The sequence below is a fragment of the Theropithecus gelada genome, chromosome 7b (assembly GCF_003255815.1).
Source record: "Theropithecus gelada isolate Dixy chromosome 7b, Tgel_1.0, whole genome shotgun sequence".
NCBI classification, from domain to species: Eukaryota; Metazoa; Chordata; class Mammalia; order Primates; family Cercopithecidae; genus Theropithecus; species Theropithecus gelada.
The window spans coordinates 24,540,308-24,551,288 of record NC_037675.1 but is presented as its reverse complement, the minus strand read 5'-3'; the positions used below and the strand labels follow the sequence as shown (position 1 = coordinate 24,551,288).

Sequence of the window (10,981 nt, the reverse complement as noted above, 5' to 3'; positions counted from 1 at the left end):
AAAAGAAGAATAAAAACTTTAAAAGGAAATAGTTCAGCATCTGTCACCAGCCAGGTTGTTTCTCAGCCATCAAATGATAATGACTGAAATTTCTGAAGCTTCAGGAGTAACGGAGATAAAACAATCTTGGAGGTAACTCCATTTGCTACAGGACAGGCTCTTGCCTAAAAGAGAAGGTGTCTAGAAATGCCTTTAAAATAAATTCAGAGTACCAGAAAGGGTATAGGGCTCCTAATTCAGATACAAGGTCATTCCCAAGAGCTAATTTATTTCTGGCAGATGCCTGCTATTTTCTGTTTTCCCAGTATTTTTGCTTAAGGCCAACTTGTGAGTGGCTAACCTATTTAATTCCTCATTTCTGCCTTTTAGTACCCAAAGTAGAATACATGTTTGATCTCAGTGGTAGTGTTGTTTGCCCATTCCACCATTCTAGAACTTGTAATAGTGATAGAATTGTAGCAATAAAAGGGTGTCATCTTAATTTTACTATCTATATACTAAACTGAAAATCAGTGTCTCCAACAGTTGTTTTCAATAGAAAGGAAAATTAGCATTTAATAGTAACTAAGCATAGAGGAAACAATAGGCAAATAGAAAATGTATAATAAGGACAAAGAACAGAGATGTTACTTGTTAACATTGGCAATGTGACAGTATATCCATAGCTAAAAATGAAATCCAGAAATGAAACAGTGATGAGTATATGATCCATCACAATCCCCATTCCCAACTCCCAACCAAGCATGATGCCAATAATTATTTTTATGACCTTTGTTTCAAATTGTAGGAAATGAGGGGAGCTACCAAGGTCTTCTGGAAGAGCTATAAACATCTTCCTGAAGCACTAGCCTTTTGTAAGACCTGACCACTGTCCTGGGAGGTGATAAGGGTGAATAGGGTAAAGATGGAGGGAGCATAAGGTATAGAGTGAAACTAGGAAACAATGCAGGGATAAATTTTCCGGGGCCATCACCCCTAATGGGTACTGGAAGCTACAGTCCATCCTTCAGCAGTATGTATAGATCAGACCTTGAAGATGATCTATCTGGAAGTGGTCCATGCTTCTCTCCCACTGGGTAATCCCATCTGCCTCTGTTGTTGGTAGAGAGTCTGCAGCAGAGGACAAAAAGGTAGATGTGGGTGTTTATAACAACAAAAAGGGCAAGAAAGTCTCTCTGAACTCATTGTATGAAGCTTATCGAGACAGACACCACTGCTTTTGCTTCCCCATAGTTTTCTTCATTGCATGATAACTAGTTTTTCCAAACTAGGATTTACTACATCTAATGTGACAGTCTCTGGAACATTTCAGTGGCTATGGTGATAATAATAAGGATGAATATTTGAAAATTATTTTGGAAAATCTGGGACATATGACTACCACACCCAGAGATGACTACCAGGGAGGCAGAGTACTTAGGCCTCTGAGGAGGTGGCATTTCCTTCAATAACTTTAAAATTTTTTCACATTTTCAAACAATAGATAGAATAGTATAATGAACTCATGTGCCCATTGTCCATCTTTAACAAATAATTCATGGCCAATCTTTTATTTCTACTCTCCCACTGTCCCTCCCTACTAAATTAGGGATGCAAACCCCAGACATCATTTGACTTTTCATCCATAAATAGTATGTATCTATAAAAGTGAATGGCTATTTTTAAAAACATAACTACAATATCATCATACCAAAAACTCTCCAATATTAACAATTATTTAATATCAAATGTCCAATAGATAATTTTGTTAAACTGTCTCATGAATTGTTTTTTTTTTTTTTATTTTTTTTTCTACAGCTTGTTTCAGTCAGGATCCAGTTAGGGGCCAAATATTTGTAGACGGTTTATTGAGCTTTTAAGTATTTTTTCCTCTGTAGGTTAATCCCTCCATTTGTGAGGATCTTAGGGAGGACTGTTATTTCCCCAGTGTTGCCTCTTAAGGCTTAGACCCTAATTTCTTACTGATGAAAATAAAAGGGCATCTTGGAATATGGGAGCAAAATATATACCTACCTTAGTATGAAGGAACTGTCCCTGGGGACACCAGGAGCTTGGAGTGAAAAAAGGGCCTAAATATGCTCAAAATCCAAGCCATTTAAAAAAAAAAAAAAAAAGGCAAGACTGGACTTTTATTTTTTATTTTTTTTTTATTTTATTTTATTTTTTTTTTGAGACTGAGTCTGGCTCTGTCGCCCAGGCTGGAGTGCGGTGGCCGGATCTCAGCTCACTGCAAGCTCCGCCTCCCGGGTTCACGCCATTCTCCTGCCTCAGCCTCCCGAGTAGCTGGGACCACAGGCGCCCGCCACTTCGCCCGGCTAGTTTTTGTATTTTTTAGTAGAGACGGGGTTTCACCGTGTTAGCCAGGATGGTCTCGATCTCCTGACCTCGTGATCGGCCCGTCTCGGCCTCCCAAAGTGCTGGGATTACAGGCTTGAGCCACCGCGCCCGGCTGGACTTTTATTTTTTTATTTTTATTTATTTATTTATTTTTGAGATGGAGTCTCGCTCTGTTTACCCAGGCACTGGAGTGCAGTGGCATGATCTCAGCTCACTGCAACCTCCGCCCCTCAGGTTCAAGCAGTTCTCCTGTCTCAGCCTCTCTTGTAGCTGAGATTACAGGTGCCTGCCACTGCACCCAGCTAATTTTTGTATTTTCAGTAGAGATGGGGTTTTACCATATTGGTCAGGCTGGTCTCTAACTCCTGACCTCAGGTTATCCACCCGCCTCGGCCTCCCAAAGTGCTGAGATTACTGGCGTGAGCCACCGCCCCCGGTGACTTTTCATTTAACAGAACTCTTTACAAACCTTTCCTTATTACCATGCCCTTTTCCTTTTGTTACTGGAATCGGAATCATAGTCCCATAAATTTATAAAATATTACTCTAGCTGTCTCTGGAGAAGTAAATGTGGTTTTTCCTAGTTCAAGTAGTATCTCCACCCAAAAGATATATTTCATAGAAAATACTTGATTGTGGAACTACTGAAAATGTCAGTGTGTCCACACTTATTTCACCCTGGCCAAGACCTCTCAGTTTAAAGCCTCTCACTAGCATGTGACTTCATTTTAAAACCCCAAACCAGGAAGCTAATCCAACAGTAGGATAAAATCTAGAATTGAGACCATTCTGGAAGGTTGTGAACATACAGTTACCAGAGTTGAAACTCATATCGTTCTTCACTGGTTATATTCCACTACCCTGAGGCATTTAGTGTGCAGGCCTAACCATGTGAGATTTTATGCACAGACAAGTTAGACTAGCCAGGTCTCACCTGCAGGACTGGAAGCTGGAAACTAGGAAGACTCTCTAGTGTGGTTCTGCTCTCCCTCTGAGCTGAAGGATAGAATGGAACAGTGAAAGATGACTTCCTTGGGCAATTTCTCGGCGGTGTTACTTGTGGGTCAGGGTAACAAGGTAGTTCTTTTTTTTTTTTAATTTTTAATTTTTTATTTTTTTTTGAGACGGAGTCTCGCTCTGTCGCCCAGGCTGGAGTGCAGTGGCTGGATCTCAGCTCACTGCAAGCTCTGCCTACTGGGTTCACGCCATTCTCCTGCCTCAGCCTCCGGAGTAGCTGGGACTACAGGCGCCCGCCACCTCACCCGGCTAGTTTTTTGTATTTTTTTTAGTAGAGACGGGGTTTCACCGTGTTAGCCAGGATGGTCTCGATCTCCTGACCTTGTGATCCGCCCATCTCGGCCTCCCAAAGTGCTGGGATTACAGGCTTGAGCCACCGCGCCCGGCCACGAAGTAGTTCTTAAAGGAACACTACTCAGAAGGGAAACACAATTATCAATTTAAGAAATGGGTTATAAAGTCTGTTCTTTTCCTGTGAGGACCAGGTACTGGCAGAGGTCTGAGATTTAACTATGAGTGGAAAGATAGGCAATATAAAGATTTAGGTGAGCTATGGAAGATGGCAGCCTCTTAACAAGAGGACTGGTGGTACCACCTTTACTGAAAAAGATGCAGAGAAGAATGGATATTGGCCTTATAATCCTCAGAACTGAGTGCCCAGCATTTTCAATATAGGGACTTTTGAGAAGCCAGTTTAGTCCTACAGGCCAACCTTCTGGCTAAACAGTAGGACTCGACTGGTGACAGGATGAGTGCTAACCAGGCAAAACCCAGAGTTTCCCTTCACTCTGAAGAAAATGGGATGGCTCTTAAAGAATATTAAGGAGCCAACTAGAGACAATGCTCTCTGGGGGGCAAACCTCAACATCTTGTCATCTTGAAAATCTTCAGTTTAGTATATGTGTCTATAGTTGAAGCTCCATTCCTTTGGAAATGTTATTTAACTTACCAAAATTGTTGGGGGTGAGGACTCTTGTGTGGCCTGAATGCCCATTTGGGGATGGTCTGAAAGAAAAAATCCCCTGTCCAGAGGAGGCAGATGAAGGTCTAAGGAAAGGAAATAAAAGCATCAGCAGAGAAAAGGAAAGGTAAAAGTAAAAATAAAAAGCATATGTAATGGAAGAGCCTATACAGTTCGGCCAGAGAGGAAAAAAATCCCCTGCTTGCAACTGAGGATAATTTTTTTGTTTTTGGAGACAGGGTCTCACTCTGTTACCCAGGTTGGAGTGCAGTAGTATGATCATGGCTCACTGCAGCCTTGACTTCCTAAACTCAAGCAATCCTCCTGTCTTAGGCTCCCAAGTAGCGGGGACCACTAGCATACACCCACCAAGCCCGGGTAATTAGGTCTCGCTTTGTTGCTCAGGCTGGTCTCCAACACCTGGGCTTAAGCAATCCTCCCACCTTGGGCTCCCTAAGTGCTGGAATTACAGGTGGGAGCCACTACCTGGCCAAAATACAGTAATTTGGATGTATATTAAACACAGTGCTATCCAACTTCCTTTTTGCTTATAAGGCACATTATAAACTTCAGTGGTACAAGCCAGTGGAGAAGTAACCCCAGAACTGCTGGCAGAGTTCTGTTGTTTTTGTTTGTTTTTTTGAGACATTGTCTCACTCTGTCACCCAGGCTGCAGGGCAGTGATACCATCTCAGCTCACTGCAACCTCCACCTCCCGGATTCAGCAATTCTCCTGCCTCAGCCTCCTGAGTAGCTGGGATTACAGGCATTTGCCACCACTCCCGGCTAATTTTTGTACTTTTAGTAGAGACGGGGTTTTGCCATGTTGGCCATGCTGGTCTCGAACTCCTGACCTCACATGATCCACCCTCCTCGGCCTCCCAAAGTGCTGGGATTATAGGCGTGAGCCACCGCACCAAGCCTGCTGGCAGAGTTTAAGTATGAACACATCCCAAGAAAAAGGAAGCGCAGTGTTACTCACCTATAAGATAGGCTGTGAGTTGAAGCTGGTGAAGGGGTTTCTGGAAAGCATAAAAATAAGCCTATGAGATCACCCATGAACTGGAGAAGAGATTCAGGTATACTTGGGGCCAGGGCAAAGGAAATGGAGATAAAAGATTTTTAGTATATACGTTAGGGTTGGGGGCTAATGCCAAGTGAAAAAGCTCACAAATCACATAGCAGTATCTCTTATAGGTGCTTTCCTCTCCCTTTCATGAGTCTGTGGACTGAGATCCCTCACTGCCTTCATGTGCTCTAATGTATCTGTGCCTTGGCTTCCCCTCTAAGATGGAAATCACCAGAAAGAATGGGTAAAGACAAAAATTAGTTACGAGTGACATCAACAAAAATGGCAGAGCAAAGACCTCCAAAAATTTCCTCCTCCATAAAAGCAATGAGAAAATTGGCATAATGGTCAGAATCAACTTCTTCAGAAATCTGGAAATTAACAAAGGGCTTGTAGTAATCTGGAGAATGTTTATTCAAGAAAAATAGCAGAATGTTAGTAAAAACAGCAAGGTTTGTGGCATTTTAACTTGCTTTATTGCCATTTCTCCTTCTCTGGCTCCATGGTAGCCTTGAAAACCAACAGGGCACACTCATGGTGAAAACCAACAGTCTGGCAGTCACTAGAGGGGATGGAACAGGGTTGGAGCTTTTTGAAGGACTCATTCCCAGAGAATTGTTATAATTTGACCTGTCTAGTGGTTCCCTGGAAGACCCCACTTTCAAGGTTGTCTTTATTTGACGGCACCAGGATTTGGAGCTCAAGTTCACCAGGACTTGGAGCTCAGAGCTTACCAAGTGCAGAAAAACCTTTCTCCAGTCTGTTGAAAACAATTAGAAGCACTTGTTTGGCTGCCTAAGGAGATAAATATCAGCTGGGACAAAGAAAAGGCTAATCAAAAAGCATGACATATAGAAAACAAATAACAAAATGCAGAAATCAGTCCTTCCTTATCTGTAATTACACTAAATGTAAATGAATTAAAAGGCAGAAACTGGCAGAACAGATGAAAGAAAAAACAAGTCCAACTATACACAGTCTACAGGAGACTCACTTTGGATTCAAAGATGCATATAGGTTGAAAGGAGAAGGATGAAAAAATATATTCCATGCAAAAAACAGTGAACAAAAGAGTGGCTATACTAATATCAGACAAAACAGACTTTAAGACAAAATTGTTGGGCCAGGCATCGTGGCTCATGCCTGTAATCCCAGCACTTTGGGAGGCCAAAGCCGGCAGATCACTTGAGGCCAGGAGTTTGAGACCAGCCTAGCCAACATGGTGAAACCTCGTCTCTACTAAAAATACAAAAATTAGCCATGCGTGGTGGCACATGCCTGTAATCCCAGCTACTCAAGAGGCTGAGGCACGAGAATCGCTTGAAGCTGGGAGAAGAGGTTGCAGTGAGCCGAGATTTTGCCACTGCACTCTCCAAGAGGAGAGTGAGACTCTGTCTCAAAAAAAAAAAAAAAAAGTTACAAGAGACAAAGGCATTAAATAATGATAAAGGGGTCCATTTATATCAAGAAGAGAAACATTTATATATGCATCTAACAATAGAGTCCTAAAATACATTAAGCAAAAATTGAGAATTGAAGAGAAAATAAGACAATTTGACAATAATAAGGACTGGCATGGTTGCTCATGCCTATAATCCCAGCACTTTGGGAGCTGAGGCAGGAGTATCGCTTGAGCCCAGGAATTCGAGACCAGCCAGAGCAGGACAGGGAGACCTCATTTCTACAAAGACAAGAAAATTGAAATAAAAAATCTAGCCAGGTGTGGTGGCACATGCCTTTTGTTCTAGCTACTCAGGAGGCTGAAGTGGGACTATCGCTTGAGCGTGGGAGGTGGAGGCTGCAGTGAGGCACAATTGTGCCACTACACTCCAGCATCAGCAACAGAGCGAGACTCTGTCTCAAAAAAGCAAGAAAACAAAAAACCAAAAACCACAATAATAGTTGTTGACTTTAATACCCCACTTTCAATAATGGACAGAACAACTGGACTGGATCAGCAAGGAAAGGAAACAGAAGCGTACTAATTGAACAACACGATATACTAACTAAACCTAGCAGACTCTATAGAATACACCACCCAAAAATAGTAGAATATACATTCTTCCCACATACACATGGAGCATTCTCCAGGATGGACCACATGTTATGTCATAAATTTAAAAGGATTTAAATTACTGAAAGTCAAAATCAATAACAGGAGGAAATTTGGGAACTTCACATATGTGTAGATATTAAACAACACATTGATAAACAACCAATGGGTCCAAAAAACAAAAATCACGAGGGACATTAAAAAATACTTTGGAATGGGATCGGGCGTGGTGGCTCATGCCTGTAATCCCAACACTTTGGCAGGCTGAGGTGGGCAGATCACCTGAGGTGAGGAGTTGGAGACCAGCCTGAACAACATGGTGAAACGCCATCTCTACTAAAAATACAAAAATTAGCCAAGTGTGGTGGCGTGAGCCTGTAGTCCCAGCTACTTGGGAGGGTGAACGCAGGAGGTGGAGGTGGCAGTGAGCTGATAAGGCGCCACTGCACTCCAGTCTGGGCGACAGAGTGAGACTCCACCTCAAAAAACAAACAAACAAACAAACTTTGGAATGAATGAAAACAAAACACAGCATGCCAAATGTTATAGGATGCAGTGAAAGCAGTGCTACAGTGAAATTTATGACTGGAAACATCAATAGTAAGAAAGATCTCAGATCAATAATCGAACCTTCCACCTTAAGAAACTAGAAAAAGAAGTAAATCCAAAATAATGAGAAGGAAACTGACTAAACCAGAAGTAAATGAAACAGAAAATAGAAAAAATAATACAGACTCTCAACAAAACGAATTCTTTGAAATGATTGACCTAAAAAAAAAAAAAAAAAAAAAAAGAAAGAGGAAAAGACTCAAATTACTAAAATTAAGAATGAAAAAGAGAACATTGTTGTTACTAACCTGAGAGAAATAAATTGTCTAGAACATCTATGTTTTTCAAAGGAGTGGGAGATTTCAAATGTGGGAGATTTAGTGGGAGACTATTTGGAGAATTAAAGAAAAGATATTTGGGGATTTCAAATGATTTCTTGTGAAAGTCCTCTCTGATACATATTCTTTAGGTACTGGTTAATGCCCTTGAAAATGGTAACAACAGTAATAATTTTAAGGGGCTTTAGGTAAGAAATTAAGTAAGCAGACCCAAAATATTCCTTCACTGGAATATTTTTATGTTTAAAACACAGCAAAGAAGCCAGATACCCTTCAGGCCAACAATCGGCATCTTGTGAACCTTCTTTTTATACTTAGCTTATAATGCCATCTTGTGGCAATTCAAAAAAATCCAAGTCAATTTTACTGAAAAGTTATCCTCCATCTCCTAACCAGAGGTTTTCAATGAGTTTCTATCACTCAAATCTTTATTTTCCCCTTATTAGTTGGAAAACAAAAATATCATTATTTGAAAAATTTGTAATGTATGTATGGATACATGGAATCACTGTCTGGAAAAAAAACAAGTGAAATGGCATTATATTATGCATAGAAAACCAGAAATCTGCAGATCTCTGCATAGAGTAGGTTGATTTCTGACACCCTTTCCCCCCAACCTCACCATTATAAGAGTCTCTGGGAGTTCTCCGTCCCTGCAGACCTCTGCCTCCCTGATAGACAAATAATAAGCATCAATTAATAAATATATCTCAGTTACCTGGCTTCCCTATTCCCTATTTATCTATAGCTACACATTCAAGCATATATTGTTCTACTACAGTGGGCATACTAGTCTAAGAAAGATCCATACTTCACTCCTTCCAAAATGAACACCATGGACATTGTTGATTCAGTCCTTAAACACTTTCACTATTTCCACCCCTATTTATTCTCTGTCAGTTTCTAACATCAGGTCTCCATTGCCAGAAGAAAATAGGGTCCAGTAAGACATCAGATAATTTATGCCAAAACCAATATAAATTTAAGTTCTTGATAAACCTTTGCTTTCATTTAGCATTAGAAACTTCAATCTGAAAGATAAGGTGAACATTACTTACTTGTCCCAAGCCACCAAAGCCAGCCTCTCTATAAGGAATAGATTCCGCTGAGGAGGACCGACTGTATAAGGTGAAACAAAAAGAAAAAAAAGGCAAAAACCTAGTTTTACTTGTTATTGTTGTTGTTTTTGTGTTTTTGTGTTTTTCAGACACAGTCTCGCTCTGTTGCCCAGGCTAGAGCACAATGGCATAAGCTTAGCTCACTGCAACCTCCACATCCTGGGTTCAAGTGATTCTCATGTCTCAGCCTCCCAAGTAGCTAGGACTACAGGCGTGTACCACCATGCCTGGCTAACTTTTGTATTTTTAGTAGAGACTGAGTTTCACCATGTTGGCCAGGTTGGTCTCGAACTCTTGACCTCAAGTGATCCACTCGCCTTGGCCTCCCAAAGTACTAGGATTACAGGCATGAGCTACTGTGCCCAGCCTCAAAAAAACCTAGCTTTATATGCTATTAGAACACAGAACACTTGTTGTTTTTTGGGGAAGGGGCATACGCCACTAATAGAAAGTCTCCGAAGCTGGATTGATGCGAGGAAAACACCTTCCCCTTCTAGTTCTGAGAGACTTCCTCTTGGCTCCCAGAAGGAGGGATTCTCTGACTTTGACACACATGGCCACCTTGGCACAAAAGCCTTGTGGTATCAAAAAACAAATTCGTTTTTATGTCCTCTTCTCCCTTTCCATCTTTCAGCATAGACTTAACTCCCTTAAGCCCAGACATCTGTTGGAACCTGACCCCTAGTCATTGATTACCAGTTTGTCAGGCAATCTGGACTTTCCAGTGATGCCACTGAGATGGCATCTGTCAAAAGAGCAGTGGTTCCATTTCTAGATTGTGGATCCTCAGATAAATTCTGCCATTTTCTTTTTTTTTTTTTTTTTTGAGACGGAGTCTCGCTCTGTCACCCAGGCTGGAGTGCAGTGGCGCGATCTTGGCTCACTGCAAGCTCCGCCTCCCGGGTTCACGCCATTCTCCTGCCTCAGCCTCCCGAGTAGCTGGGACTACAGGCGCCCGCCACCTCGCCCGGCTAATTTTTTTGTATTTTTTTTAGTAGAGATGGGGTTTCACCATGTTAGCCAGGATGGTCTCGATCTCCTGACCTCGTGATCCACCCGTCTCGGCCTCCCAAAGTGCTGGGATTACAGGCTTGAGCCACTGCGCCCGGCCAAATTCTGCCATTTTCATTTCACTTCCTGAAAGTCAGGGTCGGCTTGTGAAAAGTTGTTAAACAATATGCTAAATGTGAAACGTCAACCCTCACTCTAAACTTTCCCTGTTCAGAGCATGAGATGAAGATTTCATTGGGATTTATAGTGGCTTTCTGATTTTTGGTAGTCCATTGAAGAAGGGAGTTTGAAAGTTGTTGTATACTGTTAATGATTGTCTGCCCATGTCCTGCCTGAAATATCATGATCGTTTATGGATAGTATCTTTAATAAAGCTGGATACAGTTTGGCACGGGAAAAAAAAAAAACAAACCCTAGCTTTAAACTTCTACATAGACCTAAAATTTTATCAGTCCCAATCTGAGCTACAACTAGATATTTCTTTTATCTTCCAACTTTTTTTTTTTTTTTTTTTTTTTTTGGACGGGG

General features: G+C 41.4%; 1 protein-coding gene across 1 annotated transcript in view; it reads right to left on the bottom strand.

Moving 5' to 3' along the window:
* Positions 1-452: 452 nt before the first annotated feature.
* Positions 453-10,981, bottom strand: part of RNF212B (ring finger protein 212B) — a 38,077-nt gene continuing 27,548 nt past the window's right edge. The window contains exons 10-15 of the mRNA XM_025391158.1: positions 9,383-9,443; positions 8,947-8,995; positions 5,298-5,337; positions 4,304-4,401; positions 3,272-3,333; positions 453-1,110 (exon numbers count right to left, since the gene is read on the bottom strand). Coding sequence (XP_025246943.1) covers positions 1,042-1,110; positions 3,272-3,333; positions 4,304-4,401; positions 5,298-5,337; positions 8,947-8,995; positions 9,383-9,443 — 379 coding nt within the window. The 3' untranslated portion in view covers positions 453-1,041. The remainder of the gene's footprint in view (positions 1,111-3,271; positions 3,334-4,303; positions 4,402-5,297; positions 5,338-8,946; positions 8,996-9,382; positions 9,444-10,981) is intronic.